The sequence below is a fragment of the Aythya ferina genome (genome assembly GCF_964211825.1).
Source record: "Aythya ferina genome assembly, chromosome: Z".
NCBI classification, from domain to species: domain Eukaryota; kingdom Metazoa; phylum Chordata; class Aves; order Anseriformes; family Anatidae; genus Aythya; species Aythya ferina.
This window is the reverse complement of record NC_140299.1, coordinates 50,370,761-50,394,081: the sequence shown is the minus strand read 5'-3', so window position 1 is coordinate 50,394,081 and position 23,321 is coordinate 50,370,761. Positions and strand designations below refer to the sequence as shown.

Below are 23,321 nucleotides of genomic sequence, written 5' to 3'. Positions count from 1 at the left end.
AACAAAGCTTTGCTGAGCAGAAGTTATTCTAAGATAATTAAAGCTTGTCTGATTCTGCAGTTCACTGAAACATGTTAAATATTAAGCAAGCACTTGCCAAAAAAAGTGCATGCACAGTGCTTCCCTGAATAATGCTTGTTCTAAAGAGAAGCAAATGTAAGCATTTGCATTTTTAATGTTAGACCTAAAGCAGCCTGCCTACCAAAGAAATGTTACAGGTGTTACAGTTCTTAAGTTATAAATGTTACAGTTTCCAGTTATTTATCCCTCCCTAATTAAGCATTGTTGTCTTTCTTCTTTCACTCTATAATCTTTCCTGGATTTAAGTAAACTCGTGAAGAGATACAGACATTCATTAAGACTATTTGCAAGACACAGGACAGTGTTTGTGTTTATATTTAATCAACTTTGAAGTCTGTCAGCAGCTCCACCTATGATTTGGCTGGAGAGTACAGAACATTTTTCCAGTATTGTTTAGAATCTATTTATAAATTGAGGACTTTCAGCTCAATTGCCCTAGAAATATTTCTTAGTAATGGACAATACAAAAATAGATCCTATTGTCTTTATGAAGGTTAGAAAAGAGAGTTCTTCAGCCTAAGTTAGCACAGAGTAAATCTAGCTGCATACTCTGATGGTGCTTATAGTTAGCATGGGAAATCTACAACCTTACTAAATGCTCACAGATTCCAGTCCCAGAATAGAACCAGATAAAGTGTGTTGCACACTATCACTGATTGAGATGTTTCTTTTTAAGCTAATCTGAGTAATGCATTAATGCAGAGGATGGGAAAGACAATACTTGAAGTGTATGCTTTAACTAAAGAGTCATGCGGTGATAATCATCTCCCATAGCATATATGCTGAGGAGTGAGATGCAATGTTATATAGGGTAAATGTGATAAGGAAAACACAAAATAGTTTAATATTTTAAGGGATCTTTTTGTTTGTTTGTTTTTTAACTGTAACACTTTGGCATCCTGATAGAAGATAAATATGGAAATCTTATTTGCTTAAATTTAGGGTGTAGCTGAGAATCCCATGGTGAAGTCTGTCCTTGATAAAACCAAACATTCAGTGGAGTCTATGATCACAACACTGGATCCTGGGATGGTTCCATATATCAGTAAGTATTTGTGACAAACCATTACATAATACTTGCAAATAATAGGTTAACCTAATAGCGTGCTACTTACACACTTGAAGTTTGTATATCATAGAATGGTTTGGGTTGGAGGGGACCTTAAAGATCGCCTAGTTTCAACCCCTGTGCCTTGGGCAGGGACACCTCCCACTAGACCAGGTTGCTCAAAGCCCTATCCAGCCTGGCCTTGAACACTTCCAGGGATGGGGCATCCACAGCTTCCCTGGGCAACCTGTGCCTATGCCTCACCACAAAAAGAGTAAAGAATTTAAATATATGGTATGTTAATTCAAAGCCACAGTACTGTACTGATTTTTCAGGTGTATTTTCCAATGAATCACTCACTGTGAGGCTGGCTTCATTTATGTCTTGAGGTTCATTTGGCATTTGTATTCCACTATAGTTCATGTAGTGGCATAGTAATACATTTTTAATACAAACTGTGGAAGATGAGGAGAAAAAAAAATGATAAAAACAATAAAGAGCACTCGTGTATAATGTCTGAGTTTCCATACTTTTTTCTCCCACTGTATCTCCGTTTAAGTGTTGCGGAGTTTAAAGTACATTGTAAGTATCAATTCTATTATATCGCATGATTAAATACTACTATTGTATAAGGTACCACATTCAAACTAAAACAAGTTGAAAGGTGGGCAGACTCAGAGAGGCAAAGGACAGAGGTATTTACATGGCTTTTGAGGCTTTCTTCTGACTTTGATCTGTTCTACTTCTCTACTCTGCTAGTATTATACTATTTTTAGGAAATTTGGCAAACTTAAAGCAGTAGGAAAATGAAAATTTTTAAGCAGTCTAATGAGGTCTGAAGCATTTCTGGGCATTGAGCCTTCAAGGAAAAGCATAGCATTTCAATTAGTTTGAAAATTATTAGGAGGGAGAAACTTTGTTGTATTCAGAGGTTTTTGTTTTACTGAAGTACATGTTATGTCACACATAGTGACCTGAGATTTCTACTTATTAAATATGGAACAGAAGACATAATTTATCTAGGGTGGTAGTTTGTTTTTTTATCCTTACCCCCCCCCCCTTCCTTCCAGCAGTTCTCTAAGCAGTCCTCCCTCTTTTGTTGTGCCAATACTGCCCTTTGTCTGAATGTAGGTCAAGCTGATCAGGAAGCTGATGTGGCTGAGAAGTAACTATTAATATTTTTTGCATTTTGTTTTTCGGAGCTGTTTTTCAACTGGATTTATTCTGTGATCAGGCTAACGATATTGCTGCAGTCTTGCACTAATGCAGTGGACAATATGTCAAATAAAAGGGGAAGACGACCTTATCATTGAAAGTAGTTAATCATCTTAAATTTAACTAAATATATCCTAGCAGTTTATTAGTGGTGAGACAGAGGGATATGAAGTCAGTGAGAAGTACAGCCAGCAATTGAGAAACTATTGAGTGGAGTATCAGGAGGCAAGGTATAGTAAATAATGATGATGCACAATTAGGGGAATTGTAGTTAAGGTTGCCATTGCAGTCTTGACTGTCCCTTTTTAATATGGAATATCTCAGAATTCACTGACAGTTTGGAGCACTATTCATTGGACAGAACAGAATTACTTAGAGGAGGAAGTCATTTTAATAAAATGCTTTGCTTGTAAGATTCTGTTAAGAGTATGGAAGCTCAATGGTTGTCGCAAAGTTCTCTGTAATCATGCTAGAAGGGAAAACAGTCGTGTATGTCTATTTGTAGTTGCAAGTTGTGGAAATAGGTTGGAAATTTGTAAACTTAGTATTTACCTTTTTCTAGAAATGTTCTCTGGAATTGGCAAAAGTCATGCTGTCAACAGAAATTGGCCCCCTTCTCTCTGCTCTCTCTCCATTGCTGCAATTCCAAACAAATTTCAGATTTTTTCATGCCAAAGCCTGAAAGTAACAAAGCTTGTAGATGAGGTGGTCGAAAGAATATTTGCATGTGAAAAAATAGGATTTCTGTAATCTCCTCCTTGAAAATAGCTGAACTGTTTTCAGTGGCTCAGGGTAAAGACTTTGGTCTGAGTCAAACACATGGAATGGAATATCTGTCTGCACGTTAAATGTTGGGTCACCTTATAAGCATTTAAAAAAAAAAAAAAAGTTTTAGAACAAAAGAGGACAATCAATCTCAAATTGTCTTTGGAACCAGCATTTCAGGAACGCGCAAGGTGTACAATGTACAGGGACTGGACCTTAACTGGATGTGACAGTTCTGTCTTAAATATACACCAATACATTCAAATTTTTGCACTTTAGATTTTACTATTTCCTTATTACCATAATGTGTGACAGACGCAGTCACAGATTTTCTTTTAGTGCATGTTTTACCTTTGTTTCGTTTCTGTGGTGAAAAGAGATAAATGCTTTTGTTACATGATGATCCTTAATATAAAAGCACATAATCTAAATTCATCATGTGCAGAATACAAACATGAGTCAAAATTAGTTCTTAAGTTAATATGCAGTAACTTATTATTAGATATGTTTTGGCTTAGTTTTCAGTTGACTAAAAAGCTCATTATCAGTTTTTCTATCCCTAGGCCACGCAAAACAAGGCTAGCTTCAGCAAAAGCCTGCAGTCAATTTTAAGAACATGTACTTAACTTGATTTTTATCAAGAAGGAATCAATGAAAAAAGATATTTTCAGTAATTTCCCTATTTTTATTGGCTTGTTGTTTTGCTATGTTGAAAATAAATGCACCAGAGTTCAATGATGTGTACATCCAATTCCATTCAGTAAACTAATTAATATATAACAAGATTTAAAAAAAAAAAAAAAAAAAAAGCTTACTACTGTTCTGGCATACCTTTGGGAATTCTTCATAAAAAGAAAATATTTCCCGTAATTGAGGTCTGCTGAGTAATATGAGCCAAAGAATAAACTATTCTTTCCTTTAAAATTTAAACTTAAAGCTTTGTTTGGAGGATTTTATTTTAGATCAGGATAAATACTGCAGGCTTTATCAGCAGGTGTAATTGAGATTTTCTGTTTAGAATCACAGAACATCTCGGTTTGGAAGGGACCTTAAAAGATCACCTAGTTCCAACCCCCCTGCCATGGGCAAGGATGCCACCCACGAGATCAGGTTGCCCAGGACCTTGTCCAACCTGGTCTTGAACAGCTCCAGGGATGGGGCATCCACAGCCTCTCTGAGCAAGATGTTCCAGTGCCTCACCAACCTCTGCATGAAGAGTTTCCTCCTAACCTCTAATCTGAATCTCCCCTCTTTTACTTTAAAACCATTCCTCCTTGTCCTAACATTATCTGCAAAAGCAAAATGTTGCTTCTTTTTTTTATAAGCCTCCTTTAAGTTTTGAAAAGCTGCAAAGAAGTCACTCATAGGAGAGGTGCTCCAGCCCTCTGATCATTTTTGTGGCCCTCCTCTGGACTTGCTCGAACAGCCCCACATCCTTCTTGTGGTAGGGGCCCCAGACCTAGATGCAGCACTCCAGGTGGGGCCTCATGAGGGCAGAGCAGAGGGGGATAATCATATCCCTCAACCTGCTGGTCACACCTCTGTTGATGCAGCCCAGGATGCAGTTGGCCTTCTGGGCTGCAAACGTGCTCTGCTGGCTCATGGTGAACCTTACGTCCACCAGAACCCCAAGGTCCTTCTCTCCAGGGCTGGTCTCAATGAGTTCTTCTCCCTGTCTGTACTCCTGTTTGGGACTGCCCCAACCCAGGTACAACACCTTGCAATTAAGACTTGTTGAATCTCATGAGGTTCATGTGGGTGCAAGCAAAATCACTGGACTTAGTCCTTTTTTTTTCCTTAGAGGTGCAGTTTGTTTTTCTACAAACAGTGGGCCTGGGTGATGACAGGTTAAAAGGCGTTATTAGTTTGCTGCTCTTGTCCTAAAAATGTCCTGATGTGTCACAGAATCACGAAGTGGTGGAGGTTGGAAGAGACCTGGAGGTCATCTTGTCCAACCCCCCCGCTCAAGCAGGACTATCTAAAACCATGTACCCAGGACCATGTCCAGATGGGTTTTGAAGATCTCCAAGGAGGGAGGAGGTGCCACCACCTCTCTGGACAGCCTGCTTGGTTGCTTAGTCACCTGCGTAGTGAAAGCGTTTTTCCTGATGTTCAGAAGGAACTTTCTGTGCTTCAGTTTGTGCCTGTTGCCTCTTTACCTGTCACTGGGCACCCCTGAAAAGAGACTGCCTCTGTCATCTTTGTTCCTTCATTTATTTCTATGCATTGATGAGATCCCCTATGAGCCTCCTCTTCTCCAAGATGAGTCACAGCTTTCAGCCTTTCTTCATAAGGTAGATCCTTCAGTCCCTAATGCATTTGGATCAGACCAGTGGTTCATCTAGCCCAATTTTCTGTCTTCAGCAGAAACAAAAGGACATGCTATTTAGTAAATGACAGTGGATCTGGTGACTTTCTGTAGTCCATTCATGTTGTACTTCACCGTCATTCACAGCCATTGGACTAAGGATCGTAAGTCATGTCCCAGCCCGTTATTTTTAGTGCCCATTTGTGGACATGTCTATGAAGTTGCCTCAGTTCTTTAAACTTTCTGATGCAATTTATTTATGTTACTTACTCTGAAATATTCCATGTTTGAAAAAAGTTAAAGCTGTTCTTAAGAAAACTTGTCACAACAGAGACGAGTTTTCAGAGATATTTTTGCATACATTAAGTTTGACAGTAAAATGATTCAGTGGTGATAGACAAATGCAAGGTACATTTGAGTTCATGAGTCTTTCGGAGTAGTCTTAGATTTCTATTAGTTCATGAAGTGTTTTTATTGTAAAAAAAAAAAAAAAAAAAGTTAGTGAAAACTCACCCTTTTTTATGAAACTCATCTTTTTCATATGGAAGTTCTTTGGAAATACTGACAACTTTTTGATCCATAGATGTTTAGTCTATAATCAATATAAAATTGTAGGGAGGAAGACTAACAACAAGATACTGAAACTTACAGTCCAAGGACCACTAGAAAGTGATGCAATCCTTTGTCTTAAAGCTTATGTAATTTGACATTTGTTCACTGATTCTGTTAATTGAATCTGTGTTCTTGGTCTCTTTCATAAGGACAAATTTCCATGTCACACCAACATTCTTTACTGCTTCCCTGAATATCAAAACATCCTTAGAAATGGATGTCCGAGTCTCCTAAATCCCCAGACTGTCATAGTAAATGAGGAATCTGCTTTTTTTCAGGGTACTGAACATTTCTCAATTTCTGTTGTCTTTTTTTCATCCATAAATCTCTTTGCTGTTCATCTGACTCTTACTTTCTAGTTTCGGTTACTTCTGCTTCATGAAGGAACTTTTGTGCAGTGCATGGGAAAGAAAAGACCAATTGGAGCGTATCCTTAAGATATAGAACATATTTGAACTAGCTTATATATAATGTGAACGTGGAGAAATAAATACCAACACTATGTATTTTACAGAAACTGGTGGAGAACTGGACATTGTGGTTACTTCTAATAAAGAAGTGAAAGTTGCAGCAATTCGAGATGCTTTTCAAGAAGTCTTCGGAATGGCTGTTGTTACTGGAGAGGCTGCACAGTCTAACATCGCACCCCAACCTGTAGGCTATGCTGCAGGTTTAAAAGTAAGTTGATATATAACAGTACTAATGTGCCTCCAATGCAAAGACAGATTGTGGAAACGTTCACCCAAAGCAACCTTATCTTCCATAAAGGGAAGGTCAGTTGGTAGTATAGGTGAACCTTTGCTTTTTTTTATGATCTGAATCGTTAAATGTTTTCAAGTGGCTTGTTGAAACATGCTTTTATTTCTTACTGGAAATGCATTCATCTCAGATGAAGAATGGTTTCATCAATTTCCTTATGTCTTGTTTCCTTCACATCTAGCATACTTTGTGAAATTTTTTTGTTACAGTTTCTAAGTATATCAGGCATTTGTTCTCCAGCTATTACTAGCGCAGTACTTTGGGAATGTTAGAAATGAAAGGAGACTCTGAGGCTGAGGTTGTCTCTGCACTAATTCTGTAGGTCAGAGATAGTTTGATCACTTTGATAGTTTGAACGCTTGTCACAGGGATCTTCCCAAGCAGATCTATGTAACCCTTAAAAGGTAAGAATTAACTGTGCAGCCTCACTAACAGCTGTGCTGGCCCAAAGAAATGGTTAGCAAAGGGTGTTTCACCAGATTCTAAACTGCATGTTCATTGGGTATATATAGGTAGAACCTCCTGGCCAATAACCAAAAATGCTGTAAAAAACTACTTCCAACTTCCAGTATGTTGTTTCTTAAATGTAAGCAAATTATTCATTTATTATAAATTAAATAGTTTCTCCTAATTGTTGGGGCAGCGTTCACAGCTGAGTTAAGACTACCCTCATACCTGTGTATTAGCTGATACGATTTCATACTGAGGTAAAGGGGGATAATGTATATGTTCTTTACCTGCCTCTTCTTTCCCTTTGGGTACTACTGTGTAATTCTAATATTTTTGTTACAACCTAAGAGTTGTAACAAAACAACCTAAGATTTGGGGAGGTGATTTCTAGATCTTACTTGAAGGGGTACCACAACAAAGAGATTCTCCTTTGGTCTTACAACACTCATAAAGGATCTAAAACAGAGAAATATTAAGCTGCAGAAATGGTAAAAGAAATATATGCTTATTCATTAGCTGACAGTAAAACTTGGTGCAGTTACAGATTAGGAATTCTTTGTATGCTAGTGTAGGTCTTTTTCATGGAAAAATAGTAAACTAAAAATATTGAATTAGTCTTATAGTTTTTGTAACTATTGAGGATTCCCCTGTGAGCTTTTTTTTTTTTTTTTTTTTGTAACTATTGAGGATTCCACTATAAGCTGTTTTTTTTTAAATTTTGAAATGAGAGTAATTTTTCCAAATCTCTCATATTGTTTAACGCAAAAAGTACATTGAAGAGTTCTTTTTGTATTCATCTGCAAGTATTGCACTATGTTGTGACTCAGACTGTTGTGTAACAGTTTACATTACTTTCTAGGGAGCCCAAGAAAGGATAGACAGCTTGCGTCGGACAGGAGTAATACATGAAAAACAACCTGCTGTGTCAGTGGAAAACTTCATTGAGGAATTGCTTCCTGACAAGTGAGAACCTGATACCTGTTCTTGGTGGCAGGGGGGAGGAAGGGAGTATTCTTTATTGACTCAAAGGGGCCTACTATAAAAAGTTGCCATTATCACTTTCTCAGCAGAAGACAGGAGGGAGTCTATCTTCAGTATTGCTTTGGCAGACTTGATTTTGGAGAGGTTGTTCAGCTTATTGGCCAGACGTCTTTAGAGTTGAATAGACAAGATCCTTGTCAGCTTTATCAAGACTCACGTTACAAAACCACAATGAAGTATACAAAACTGACAAAATTAAGGAGCTGTAAAAATTGAAATTTGTCTTATGACTTCCTTTCTCACGTGTGTGTGCGTTCTTTTCTCTCTCTGAAACTGTATTCATTTCAGAAAGTATATTTAGAGATGTTCTGGATTTGGAGTAATGCAGTTTCCTGAGGTACTATATTATGCATTTTCATTTCACCAGGAGTGTACTGCTTCTAATCTGTTCCACACAGATGTAACATATCTGAAGGCACAATAGTTACAACTTGATGTCATAACACGCTTTTTGACAGACAGTTCTTGAAGTAGTTTTATAATTATTTTCCGAAACAAAGAGACAATTTCATGTTTCCTTGATACAATCTGAAATAATTTGCTTTCTCATCTTTGCACTGTTGTTTGTGTAATAGACTTTGATTCATTTTTTGACACGTTTGCTCCATTTTTGGAGGTACGTTTAGTATCCCTAGTGGAACATGAATGGTGAACTTTCTAAGTAAAGAAAATTAGGAAGTATTTTAATTCTTCTTAAGTATTTATCTCCACCTAGTTCAATTTAGATGTTTTATAATGTTTACACAAAGGAGTAACTGTGACAATAAGGTCTCTGTTTCAGAATAATTGCTGTTCTCTTTATTTGAGTTTACTCATTCCTAAACCTGAGAATTTTGGATAAAACATTTGAAATGAAAGAGCTGGCCCAGGAAGATCATAGAACAGAATGCTAGCTTTTCTGTCCATACCATACGTGCCCCAAGAACATCATAATCTTCAATATTATTTACAGTAGAAGCAAAGAATTACTTGATGCTTGCTTCATCCAACAAGTGACTTTGAAAGTTTCCCTGCATGTTGTTACAAAAAAAAAAAAAAATCTGAACTATTTTTGGCTCTATTTTTTCTGCAATGAAATAATAGATCATGGTGTTAATAATTGATAAATAATAATTCTGAAGTGAGCATTGTGGTGTTGCACTTCAGTATCAAGGATAAAATTTGTGTTCTGCTGATATCCGTATCATGCTTACAAATATCTGAAAGGAGAGCAGTGTTTCCAAATAACCACACAATTTTCAATGGTCTTTCAGACAGCTGAAGGACATCACTCCCCTTCCAATTGTGCATTCTGAATACTGTTTGCAGAATAAGTTGCAAAGTATTTTGTTATCTTTCCATTTACCAACTTTTTTTATATAAATTGAGAGCGCTTTATCCTTAAAGAAGTCTATCATAGTTGCAAGTGAGAGTAGTGCTCTATCACAGGGCATTCCAGTACTCTGTTGCCTCCTGCAAAAGAGAATGCAAGTGAAAGTACTTCTTCCCCTCTCACTCTACTGCAGTCTTGCTCTGACAGTAAGCTATTGTCACCCCCCCCAGACAGTCATTTTTAAAATTTGAGTCTTGCATTTCTATTCATAACAACATTCTTGTTTCTCACACTTTAAAGTATAAAACTTAATTTATATGTAGACACGGGTAATATGTAGAAGACAACAGCTTCAATATTTAGCTTTCTAAATCTTTTATGATTTTGGTCTTGCTTTTGTGTTTGTTTTCTATGAAGTGTGTCTCTCCTGTGGCAGCTCAACTGTAAAAGTGTTCTGGAAATTGAATACAGTGAGGCAATGATGAGTTGCCCTTAGTTTTGTTTGGATTGTATCAATGTTAAAAGTTTGATAGGGAGAAATTGCTTAATATTTTTGTAAACTAGATAGAGAAACGTTCTTGGTACTGCTTCAGTAGTTTTACCATGCCTTCTGCAGCAGGCACCATTTTTTCTGAAAGGTGCAGGTTTTTTTCAGAAAGGTTTAGTCTTCTGACTAAATCATTTAAGTGATTGTAGTAAGATTATATATGCAAAAAAAAAAAATCTTCTGAATATAGAACGTGAATAAGAATTAAGGTTTTTGATTGTTAGGGAAAGTTATTTTAATGAGATGCATTATAGAAAAGATTGCATGAAAAAAGTAACATAATAAGTATGTCTAAAAGAATATATCTGTACAGGCCCCCTCTCCTCCAGCTTTCTGTGTTTCTTTGATCTGTTCCTTGTATTTTGTATAATTTTGTTTATTTTATGCTTATTAGATGCATACTCATGCACTATAGTACACACTATATACATACACACTAAAGATGATGTATACAAATTTTATTTAAAATATGCAACACACTTAAATGAAACTTCATTACATATAATTACATATGTAGCAGAATTTGTAAAATGCATGAGTTGTAATTCAACTACAAACAAGTTTTCAGTCAAGTGATACACAGTACTAAAAAGTGAATTAATTTGCATATTATTGCAGGTGGTTCGACATTGGATGTTTAATTATTGAGGACCCAGTTCATGGAATTCATCTGGAAGCTTTTACCCAAGCAACACCAGTGCCTTTACAGTATGTTCAGCAGGTGAGTTTTCAGGTTTCTTACAGGTGTTGGATTAACAGTCAAGACATAAGATTTAAGTTTTAATTTCATTTATGATGTCAGTTCGTATTGTTGCTTCACTTAAATCTTTCTTTATAAATGAGGATAAAAAATGCTTCTAAGTCATAGGTAAGCACTACTTAAAAATCTTTCGGCATTTGTGGCAAAGTAATCCTTGCTCAGGAGTCTCATTCTGCAGTATACAGCACATGAAACATTTGTTTTACTTTTCTATTAATTAAGAAGAAATATTCCAAGAAGAAATTAACGAAGAGGAAATATTAACCAAAAAGAAATTAACTGAGAAAAAATATTTCCTCAAAATGGAATATAATTTTAATCACTGTACTACATCTGTCAGTCTGGTTCAGTGTCTAAAAATAAACCTTACCAATCTTTAGATAAAGTAAGAATACTCGCATTTCCCTCGGTCACACAGGAAAGCCTTGCAGCTCAAGAATGCACTAAGCAAGTGCACCAAGTATACGCAATAAGCACTCTTACCCAAGAAAATGAGTGTTTCCCTTTTCTTAACTTACTTCATGTATGTATTAGAGATTCATCTGAGGTCAACAAAACTGTGTAATAATGGAGTGTATGTGCACACACGTGCACATGTTACTAAATCAGTGAAGTATCTAACATCTCATTCAGGCACAAGTATAAAAACTGAGAACACTCCAATTTTAATAAAGCTCATAAAACCTAGATATTTTATGTTGCTAATTACCAGCATACTGATAGGATAGCATCCTGTATTGGTTAGTGTTCCTAAAACTTACTTCAAATAAATCACAGATACCTTTTCATATTTGTGCATGGACCTGATTCCACAACATACAGTCTCTTACCTAAAAACAAGACAGATTTCCTCTTTTGACTGTGCTATTCTCACAAAGGTTTAAAATTTCTGAAATAGGAAGATTTAAGTCTTGGAAATTCCATGGGTCATCCCACTGAAAATAACCCAGTACTGGGCAGTTCTTAAACCGACAATTTTTTCATGAGGTTGCTTACATTACTTGGGCCACACTGGGAATTATTCCAAAATCCAGTCGCTGCATGTTGCCTGACTGCAGATGAGTCATACATTAGTTAATTCTGGTTTGCAAATTATTTTTAATGTTTCTGTGAAGAATTCCAAACCAAAACTGAGAGTTTGATCTGCAGAGGATTGTTTTGAGAAAACAAATAGTGATTGTTTAATTTTTGTGCGTGTAATACCAGTTCCATTAGAGTGGAGATTTGTGGGATAGTTCTTAGTTTTCAGAGCTCTTACAACTTTGAAAAGCTGATGAGTAGCAAAATGAGAAATACTGCTCCATTTCTGTAGTTTTACAGAATGCTCTTAAAAAGAGTGGTGAAAGACGTGAAGCTACAGGAAAAAATACTAATTAAGCAGATACAACTTCACTGAGGGATGTAAGCAACCCATCTGAAAATAAGCACAGCAATGTGAAATTACTGCATAAATTGTTACATAGTTCATATCAATGCTCCACAGATGCAAAAAAAAATAATAATCATGGTAGCCATCCTTCATTTTTGTTTTACAGAACACTGTTTTGTCATTTAAAAGCTATTGTTAATAGCAAATTGTTGGGCTCTTGATTGGGTGTGTGCACCAATTGTTACCTTTATTCCCATTGTGTCTCTTTGAGTTTCTCTCGGGGTGTGAGAGAAACTTAGTATGAATCCAGTTAAATATCTGTAATTAAAATCTAGATTACAGAGTGGAGGAGAAAAAAAAGAAGCAGTAATCATATAGTGGTATTTCAGACAGAAAACAGAAGAAATGTGCATTGGATGATAGATCTTATTTGTTACTCACAGTACAAAAGGTGTAAAAATACATGAAAAGCAATTAAATTGCTAGCTGTGTGTTTTGTTGTTTTTGTAATAGAAATAGTGATAAAAGTATCTGCATAGAATGAAACTTTTTAGAATTAGAATATAATTCTTACTGTCTTTACCAATGGCATAAACTTTTCTGAGCACATAATTAGGGACTCATGGCTGTTTATAACTCTTAAATATTGCTTGATTTGAGAAAGTGAAAGGTGAATTTGAGATCTTGTTACGAGAAGCTTCTGTTCAGAGGCCAGATGTCGTCTTTTTTTTGTCAAACCAGAAACTGCAAGAACAGGGGAAAATACTAGACTTTTATTTTTTTATATTTTATTTGGTGTTAACTGATATTTAGCACCAAAAATTCTAAATTTGTCTATGAAGTTATGTGCAATTATGGATCATAATGGAGATACCATAACAGATATTCAGTCCCTACTGTCCACTAAATTATTTTCTTACTGCCAATATGTTTGGATTAATAAGAAGTGTTGAATTTGCTTTTTCCTTACAAAGGAATTCTGCCTCTTCTGTACCTCTGGAGAGCATCAAGTTATTTCCATATTGGAGCAGATTGTATATTCTAACAAATTTGTATGTGGGATTGGACTAGATGATTCTTCAAGGTCCTTTCCAATCCCTAACATCCTGTAATTCTGTGATACATACTGTTACTTTACAAGACAGCGGTTGTAGGAAGGCAGAAACACACTGCTGAGCTTTGGTCTGCTGCACATGCAGTGGAAAAAGACTGACTCAGTTCTGTGTCAAAACAAAAACTGTATGAAGAATTTGGCCCGTTGTGCAATGTTATGAAGAAATAAGTAATACTAAGAACAGCCTTTCTTAGGCTGAAAGTCTTCTTCGTTGTATGTGAGAGTGGCCAGAGGTGGTTATCTGGGGTGAGAATGAAAACAGATAAATGCAGTGGTACTTACACCGCAATTTACCATCTGCATCCAGTCTTGGGGAATTACAGTGTATGCACACTGTGATCTCATGCAAATAGCTCAGTCTTCCTTTTCTGCCAAGCTGTTTTCTTGTTACTTGTCTGCTCCAAAAGGACATTTTAAGCATTAAAAAAAAAATCTGTGGAGAGTAAGAATTTACTGTATGAATACGTATTGTTACTGATTCCATCTGTTGGCTACTTCAAAAGAGAAAACTATTTCATACTAATAGCAGAATGTCTTTATGCCCTCAAATATGTTTCATATTTAAATTGTTCAGATGTCACTTGGATCATGATAGACACAAATTTAAAAAGTGTAATTGGCTTGCAAAATTGCAGGGCAGTCTGAGATTTGGATTCTGATATTCTTTTATTTGCCATGTAGTCCCATTGTAAGAAAGTTTACTGCTAGTCTTGGTGAAGACAAACAAAACTACTCTTTTCATGCTCATTCAGTAATCACTTCTCAAAACATTACACAGGCTAAGAGTCTCACTCCTCAGGACTACAATCTGAGATGGTCAGGCCTGTTGGTGACAGTGGGCGAAGTGCTTGAGAAGAACATACTGAATGTCAACAGGACTGATTGGCACATGGTATTCACTGGCATGTCCCGTCGACAGATGATCTACAGTGCAGCCAAGGCTCTGGCAGGAATGTACAAACAACATCTACCACCCAGGACCGTTTGAAAGAAGGCTGATCCATGACACTAAGGAATACTGGCTTTGTTTCTGGAATGGTGAAAACTATGTATTCTAATTCTCAGTGGGGATACAGCACAGATTTCTAATCTACCTGTAAACTGTATTTTACTTTTTAAGATGTGGAGGTAGTTTCCAATAGTGGAAATGAGCAATTCCAATTTTCAATAACCATGTGATTTCCAATATAATTCACAAAAGAGGAAATCAGAACAAACAGATATATTTATAAGTAAGACAAATAACATCACAGTTTATAAATTGGAATGTGCTATTACTTGACACCTTAATAGGCATTTCTGAAATGTTTAATATTTCAGTTACTCAATATACTTTTTTAAAGATGGGGATCATTGTTTAGCTACTTATATTAATAATATAAACATGTTGACAGCATAATATGTATGTTAAATGTGCATTTCAATCTAGAGAGACAACTTCTGAATTAGATGTTATCTTGGGGCCTGTGCTTAAGTGGTATTTCACACATCAGAGGTTTGGTGTATGTAAGTTCTCAGGACTGATGCTGAGTAGTTTTTTTTAACATGTAACAGTGGACTGCTGAAGAACAGCACAAACCCATGCCCAGTTAGTTCGAGTCTGGGCTAAATAATTCTTGAAATCTCATTTTCCAAGCTGCATCTTTTTCTATGTATAGCTTCTCTGTAGCAGAGATGAAATCATCTCCAGATAAAACACACAGCATAGTTCAAGTTGCTTCAGTGGCTTTTAGATCAGGTAGCACATACACATGAAATTATCTCAGCATTGCATTTCAACGTCATTTACTACAGTATTTCCAAACCACACATTTTATATGGAATTAGTATAATTTCTTCTATCAAGTTATGGTTGTCAGCAATTGGATGTGGAAAATAGTGAGATGTGTATCACTTGCTTTGCTATCCTGCATTTTCTAAACATTTATAAGTCCTAAATGCCTTCTTGATGTCATGGGCTCACTGTTTCTCGTATAAGTTTTTGGTCTTCTCTGATTTTTTTTCATGGCTTCACTTCTTCTATCTATGCTCACACAATCGTAAATCTTTATGCAGAAATATGGAAGTAATTGTGAAGAGAATATTTTGGTAATAATACTTTTTTTAAGAACAAAGAATAAACAATTACTTTTTGTTTGCCTTAAACGGTTTTGCAGCTTGTATTCTTTTGCTTTTACCTTTCCTGATGCTTTCAAAGGACATATTTATATACAATACTGTTAAGCCACTTCATATTTGTACCCAGTGAAAGCCTGTCTATTTCCAAGTAATATATTTTGCCTTAATTGGCTTCCTCTGTAAATTAGTTGAATAAATGTTTTTTCCTAGAGAGTTGTACCTATTATAAAGGTTTACTTGTTTTTAATGTAGCTGATGAACACCTTAATGGGGAAAAAAAAACAAGCCCATATCTGACTGTTGAGGTCATGAAGTTTTTTACTGGGGGAACTTAGTATCAAAAGTTAAAAGGGTGATACTGGGACTTCTGTTTGTCATCAAGAGTGAAATGAAGTTCTTATAATCTAATGGGAAGCTGTAAGTGACCCACATTATTTGAACATTCACACGTCTATGGGGCTGGATGGGATTCATCCAAGGGTACTGAAAGGAACTGGCAGAAGAGCTAGCCAAACCACCTTCAATAAACTACCACCAGTCCTGACTAACTGGAGAGGTCCCAGTTCAGTGAATGGGACTCCAGTCAACAAAGGCAGGAAGGAGGATTCAGGGAGTTTCTAGGAATGTCATTCTGACCACAATGCCAAGGAAGACTATGGGCAGGTGTATTCTGAATGATCATCACACAGCACATGCAGGACAATCAAATAATCAGATGAAGCCAGTATGGGTTTATGAAAGGCACATCCTGCCTGACCAACCTGATCTCCTTGTATGACAAGATGATGCGTTCAGTGGGCAAGGGAAAAGGCTATGGTTGTCTGCCTGGGTTTTAGTAAAATGCTGGGCACTGTTTCCTATAGTATTCCCCTGGGAAAGTGGCTGCTCATGGCTTGGACAGGTGTATGGTTCTCTGGGTGAGGAACTGGACAGATTGCATGGCTCTAAGCTGTAGTCAGTGGAGTTCTATTCAGTTGGCAGCTGGTCACCCATGGCATTCCCTGCGGCTCAGTATTGAGGCCAGTTTTGTTTAACATTTTTATCAATTATCTGGATGAGGGGATTGAGCACATCCTAAGTTGATGGACAGTACCAAGTTAGGCAAGACTGTTGATCTGCTTGAGGGTAGGGAGATTTTGCAGGGGGATCTGGATGGGATAGTTCAATGGGCTGAGGCTAGTCGCATGACATTCAATGTGGCTAACTCCTCGGTCCTGCAACTGGGTCATAGCAACCTCACACAGCGCTATAGGCCTGGGGAAGGGATGCTGAAAATTTACCGAGCAGAAAAGGGTCTGGAGGTGCTTGTTGACAGCCAGACGAACGTCAACCAACAGGGTGCTGAGGTGGCCAAGAAGGCCAAAGGAATCCTGGCCTGCATCAGAAATAGTGTGGCCAGCAGGACTAGGAAAAAAATTACCCCCTTGTATTCAGCAGTGCTAAGATCACACCTCAAATCTTTTGTTCAGTCTTGGGCCCCTCACCACAAGGATATTGAGTTAATTAAGCATGAGCAGAGAAGAGCAATGAAGCTGGTGAAGGGACTAGAACACAAGACAGAAGACTGAGGGAGCTGCAGCTGTCTAGTTTGGCGAAAAGGAGGCTGAAGGAGGACCTCATTGCTCTCTACAACTACCTGAAAGTAGTTTGTTGCAAGATGAGTATCAGTCTTTTCCCAGGTGACAATTGGTAAGACCCAAGGAAAAGGACTCAAGTTGCTCCAAGGGAGGTTTAGATTGAATATGTGGAAGAATTTCTTCACTGGAAGGGGCTGCTAGATAAGTGGTGAATTTCCCATCCCTGGAGGCATTTAAGAGTCACGTTGTTATAGCATTAAGGGACAGGGTCTAGTGATGGGAGTAGGTCAGGCTGATGGTTGGATCTGATGATCTTGAAGGTGTGTTCCAAACTAGATGATTCTGTGAACTCATTATTCAGTGCAGGTATCTTTGCTCTTAATGTCTTTTCAGCTTGCAGTGTATAATATGTTAAATGCTGCCCTCTTATTCACTGCAACAATATCATAGAATCATTTAGATTGAAAAAGACCTCTAAGATCATCAGGTCCAACCTTTAACCTGTCACTGCCAAGTCCACCATTAAACCATGTCACTAAGCACTACATTTACATATGTTTTGAAGATCTACAGGGTCGGAGCAGTGACTCAACTAGGCAGTCTGTTCCAATATGTAACGATCCTTTCAGTGAATAATTTTTTCCTAATATCCAATGTAAACCTCCCCTTCTGCAATTTAAAGCCATTTGCTGTTGTTTTATCAACTAGTATTTGGGAGAAGAGATCCATCCCCACCTCGCTATAGCCTCCTTTAGAGTGAGGCTATAATTGTAGAGTGATGGTATCCTACATGATAAAAAGTAGAGAGGACATGAAATTATCAGTGGGTTTATGTGTGCTGAATTTCTGTTTTTTTTTTTTTTTTTTGTTTTGTTTTGTTTTTCTCTCTTGCATATTTAAGAAAATAACATCCTCACACAAAGAGCAAGAGTGCAGCTTCTTCCCTAAGAGGTCAGGGAAAGGAAAAATGTCTGCAGTATGTACTGGAAAGCTAAAAATAAACAAATAAAAAATTACTTCCTATTTGAGTGAAAACACTTTTCCAAGTCTGAGCTGCAGCTGACACGAAGGAATTTTGAAGCGAGTAAAAGATAACATTCAGCTTTTCACAGTCTGCTCAGATAGGATGGGATGGGATGGGATGGGATGGGATGGGATGGGATGGGATGGGATGGGATGGGATGGGATGGGATGGGATGGGATGGGAGAGAAAGCTCAATAGGTAGGATATTGACATACTGTGTTAAATCTATGCTGAAATCAACTTAGAGAAGCACATGTCAGAACACATTGAGACATGTAACGGCAATTCTCAGCTGCTTGTCACCACTGTGAATACAGAGCAGAAATAGTTGCTGCTGCTTTGTGAATGGGTGTCATAAGGAAATAAATAAAAAACAAACAAACAAACAAACAAAAACAAACAGGAAATTCCCCCATTTGAAGATGAAGAATGTCAATGATTGTTGCAAATGGTCTGGGGATACACCCAGAAGAAAGGGAAAAGAGCTATATAAGGAAATCAGAGTTGCTGTACATTATCTCCACATATGTTGGAACTGCTGTTCCAATAGTTTTGTTTACTATAGATTTTGTAGCAAGCAGTGTTGAAAACAATTTTTCCATGACCATGGACTTTTCCAGCATTATCATGATGTTTTGGAGATAACTTGCCTCAAAGAAGTTGTAATTGTCTCATCAGGAAATATATGTTGATAATCACACTGTAGAAAGAACATAACGTGGTATGACCTGCTGCTATTATAGCTCCTGCCTCACTGCAGTCAAAGTTATGGCAGTGTACCAAGCAGGTTGCAGAAGGTCAGGCTGTGAGAGATGGTCTGCGTCTTGTAGGTATGCTGAAGAGTAACAATGACTGCATGCTCTGCTATGACATTGGTGGCACTGGTTTTCACTGCACATCTTTATAATGATATTGTAATCTCCTTCACTATCAGCATGTGGTCAGTTCAGTCACTTGAGGCTAATTGCAGCACTGCTTCTCAGCACTGCATAGTAGCTTTTTCGTGACCCTGACAAAGACATCCTGATTAAAAACCATTAGTGCCTCTATGCATGTCAAAATACATACTTATCTGCTATACCACATTAAAAAAAAAAAAAAAAAAAAAAAAGCCAAATCTTTACAGCTTGAATTAAACTGAAGGACTGAAGGAGATTTACCTGGGGCAGAATTAAGGCAGAATCTTAAAAAAATTGAGGGACTATGCATTAGCTCTGCTATTTGCCTGATACCCTACCAAGCAGCAACACTTGCTGCTTTTGTGTAACCCTGTCAATGCTAAGTGTTTAAATATACTGCTTAGTAAAGTTAAGGTAGTGATTCATTTAAGTCACTTGTAGGTTGCATGGTGACAGCATTTTAATTGATGCTATGGAGAATACTAATTAGCAGACCTGTGATAAATTCAGGCTGAAATTGAGAGGATCTGTACATGTTAGTAAGAGATGGATCAGTCTTCAGGAAAAAATCAGTACAAGGATCTTCTCTACAGGAAGAATATGATTTTTTTTTTTTTTTACTTTTTTTTTTTTTTTTTTTTTTTACTTTTTCCTGAGGCTGAAAAATAGTTTTGTTTAAAATAGTTTTTTGTTTAAAAAATGAGATCTAGCTCCTGATGGCAAGTAGAAGGCTGAAATTCTTTATTATGTACGTGATGTCAGTACTAAGAGTTAGTGAAAGATTGTTTCTGTTTCTTCCTGCAAATGAAATTTTAGTACATAAGAGTGAAGTTTAATATATATATTATATATATATATATTAATTCTGATTAGTATTCTTTAGGGAAAAAACAACAACAACAAAACAAAACCAAAACTGCTATGTCCACAGCCATCCTGTTAAAATACCACTGTGTGGTCACTTAGACACTTTCTGTACCACATTACTCCTACTGGCCATTCTTGAGCTTTTCCATTTGTAGCAGCTGTTTGGGGTGTTTGTTATTATCAACGGGTTTAGGAAAATAAATGTACTCTTCCTGTTTGGTCCAATTCCACTACAAGTAAACCTCACCAAAAAAAAAATAAATAAATAAATAGATAAAATAATGTGGGCTGAGAGGTTGCCTGGAGCAGAATGGCAGAATGAATTAATTATATTAATTATGAAAGTCTGATGAGACTGTGTGACTGAAAATCTGGGAAGCCAAAGCTTGGAAATGAAGCTTCTCAGAGTTCTGGTGCAAGCATTTAATTTGCCTTCCAGTCTGGGTCTGATCATCTAAGCAGACTGAGACAAGCTGAGTGTTTAGGAGAGAGTGAAATATTTTTACGTCTCTTATTTATCTCTTTTTCCTGATATACCTAGAGATTATGTTCCCATAATTAGAATATCCACTCTTTGCAGAAGCAGGACACCCCATCTATTTCGAAATGCCTGCAGCCTGCATAGCAGTTATCCAGCAGAAGTCCAAGTGGAATAAGTGGAATGCTTTGTGAAAAGAAGCTGTGCACTTTTCTCAGTAGTGGAAAGTGTCACCCTCAAAAAGAGGAACCAGTGCCTACCTGGTTACAAAAGTGTGAAACAAAGAGCACATGGGAAAGCAGCAGAGATAGGTTTACCTGCGCTAAATTTATTCTAGTTAGTACAGATGACCACAGAAGGAAAAACAGGGAAACATACTTAGTCTCTGGATACTTTCAAGCTGGTTGTTATTCTGTGGTGAAGCTTTTGGCACTGCTTTTTTAAAACAGTTGTTAATTGTGTCAATGTACAGGTTGCAAAAGTGTGGCTGCTTATGCTCCCTTTCCACTCATACCTCATTAAGTTGACCTGCTAAGTAGGTCATGAATATACATGACTCAGGAGACTGCAAAAGTCAAAATGAGGTGTATGCTCCAAATAGGTGCTGGGATCAAATTCAGTCCAGTTGCAAATGATTTGATTTCACTGAAGTTATGCAGTGATGAGTAAGAGCAAATAATTACTACTTACTCATTTTAAGCAGAAAATAATCTATATTACATAATATTCCTAGCAGAATAAGCTCTCTTTACTCACAGTCAGCTGAAGTTACCTGGGGCTGCTCTCACACACTGTTTGGGCTGCAGCTAGACTGAGTTGAACAGTTACTGCTCTGGGCTCAACATCAGTCTTTTCATCACATTGGTCATTCAGAACTGCACCATTCTGTTAGAAATACCTTGGTTGTAGAACTCCCCACCCATCTGTTGAAACTACTCTGGGTAAATTTCATCCAGCTACCTTCTTCAAATTTACTCTAATTATCTCTGGAGAAGAGTAGGATATGTAGGGCCTGCAGAAACAGCAGATACAATTTATTTAGGTGGACGGTCAGTTTATCTGAAATGAGAAACAAACCACTTTTGAACCTATACACTTCCCAGGATGTTCTTCTTTAACAACAGGTTTTCAGAAATGCCTTCCAAATTCAATCTTCATTTTTAGACACCTGCTCAGCTTGGGCAAGTTAGAGAGCAATGGCAAAAGAGGGCAAAGAAAGGAATGAAGTCTGAAAGGATGTGATAGAAATCAGGATGTACCAGAGAAGTAAGAATGTTCAGTGAGGGATGCAGAACGGCTAAAACAAAGAAGGTAGAACAGCTTAATCATCTTTTAGATGTCTTTTAGATGATTTATTCAATGCACTGAATGCAGGAGGTAGTAGAGTGTAATTGAGGTAGCAGATGGGAATACAGTGTAAATCCAGAATCCCTCTAAAAATACCTTGGGTGTGCCTGCTATTGCTGAATTTGGCCAGCTTTAGAAGAACATGAATGCATCCATGCAAGTCTTGCACTAGAGAGCTTTAGCATCATTGTGATTGAGTATGTATGTTTAATGACGTTGACAAGTTGCCTTTTAAGTTAATCCTTGCATACAGCATATGTTCTTTCAGTGAGTGATTTTCAAGTAGTAGGTTTCTGAAGAAATTGTAAAACCTGTGAAAACTGGTATTTTAGTAAAAATCATTCAGCATATTTGTAAAAATAGTCGTCTTTTTTTTTTTTTTTTTCCAAAATAACTTAAACTTTATATATGGAAAATAACAATATATCTCTGAACTGTCAAAGCTGGAAATCTATGGGTCTAGTTTACAATTACATTTAATATTTGACCAAGTGATTAAAAACAACAACAACAGCAACAAAAGCAACTTTCTTTTCTTCTTCCCCTTAACAGAGATTGGAACAAATAGAAAAATGAGAACATTCTGTAACCCATCAAAAGTTGTTAAAAGATTTGAAAACCAGAATAGCATAGCTTCAAACTTAGTTAATTTTCTGATGTGGATCTTAACAGCCACAATTAAGTCTGCCTGTAATCTATCAAAACCTCACATTTTGACATCATGAATCTTGGAGCCATTTGGCTTTGACTTTATGGCTCTGTTTCATCCATAGTTACACAATTAAGGAAAAAACTATTCACGTAAAAGTAATGGTGTATAGAGCTGCAGTTCCTAAAAGGAAAAACTGCCAGTTGTTTTGATTTATCATCTCATTGTGTAGAATTCTGTCAAAGCTTCAGATATTCTAGCCAGTTGACTTTGTAAAGTAGCCAGACTATGACCTGGTAATTAAATTGTGAATACACAGTACTCTAGACAAATGACAGGCCCAAAAACACTCAGCTGCTGCTTCTGAACTAATGCAGCCATTTTTCATACACTGGAATCAAAGTACATGTAGATTTAAAAAGATTACGGGCAATTTTAAATATTTCTTGTTGAAAAAGTGATTTCCAAGTATTTTTGCATTCTACAAGTATGAGTGAATGTATCCATGAACTTGTCTGTAAAACAGAGAAGTACCTCATATCATTAAGGGGAGAGCAGGCGAGTTAGTTTTCTAAGGTTAAGCTGGCTCTTTTCAGTGCAAAAAGAAATAGAATTCAGTTTGATGTCATAGTTTTTAATCACAAAAACATACATTCCGTAAAATATACACTGTGATGGGAGTGCAAGTGAATTATTTAATTTTAATTTTAAACCTAGTGCTAGTAATGATGAATTTAGACTGAAATTTATTTTAATCTATTTTTGGCAGATCAAAGAAAATAGCATGTATTTGATAAAGATCAAGCTTAAAATTAACTAGTGTAGAAGCTTGTTGTGAACTATGCATTGAGCCATGGAGTCAAATTTCTCCTTCAACTTTCTGTTGTATTCCATCACAGATTTTCTGAGGTTTAAGTTTTCACTGGAAAAAGCTTATTTCTATCTATATTTGCATGCTCTAAATCTTGTGCAGCTGAGTCA

General features: G+C 36.9%; 1 protein-coding gene across 6 annotated transcripts in view; it reads left to right on the top strand.

Annotated features, from left to right (window-relative positions):
* PRRC1 (proline rich coiled-coil 1) overlaps positions 1–15,729 on the top strand; it is a 31,125-nt gene extending 15,396 nt beyond the window's left edge. For all 6 annotated transcript variants that reach the window (XM_084502999.1, XM_084502994.1, XM_084502995.1 and 3 more), the window contains 5 exons: positions 1,024–1,126; positions 6,544–6,707; positions 8,098–8,201; positions 10,757–10,859; positions 14,160–15,729. In XM_084502999.1, the coding sequence (XP_084359125.1) occupies positions 1,024–1,126; positions 6,544–6,707; positions 8,098–8,201; positions 10,757–10,859; positions 14,160–14,369 (684 nt within the window). In that variant the 3' untranslated portion in view covers positions 14,370–15,729. The remainder of the gene's footprint in view (positions 1–1,023; positions 1,127–6,543; positions 6,708–8,097; positions 8,202–10,756; positions 10,860–14,159) is intronic.
* The last annotated feature ends 7,592 nt before the right edge of the window (positions 15,730–23,321 follow it).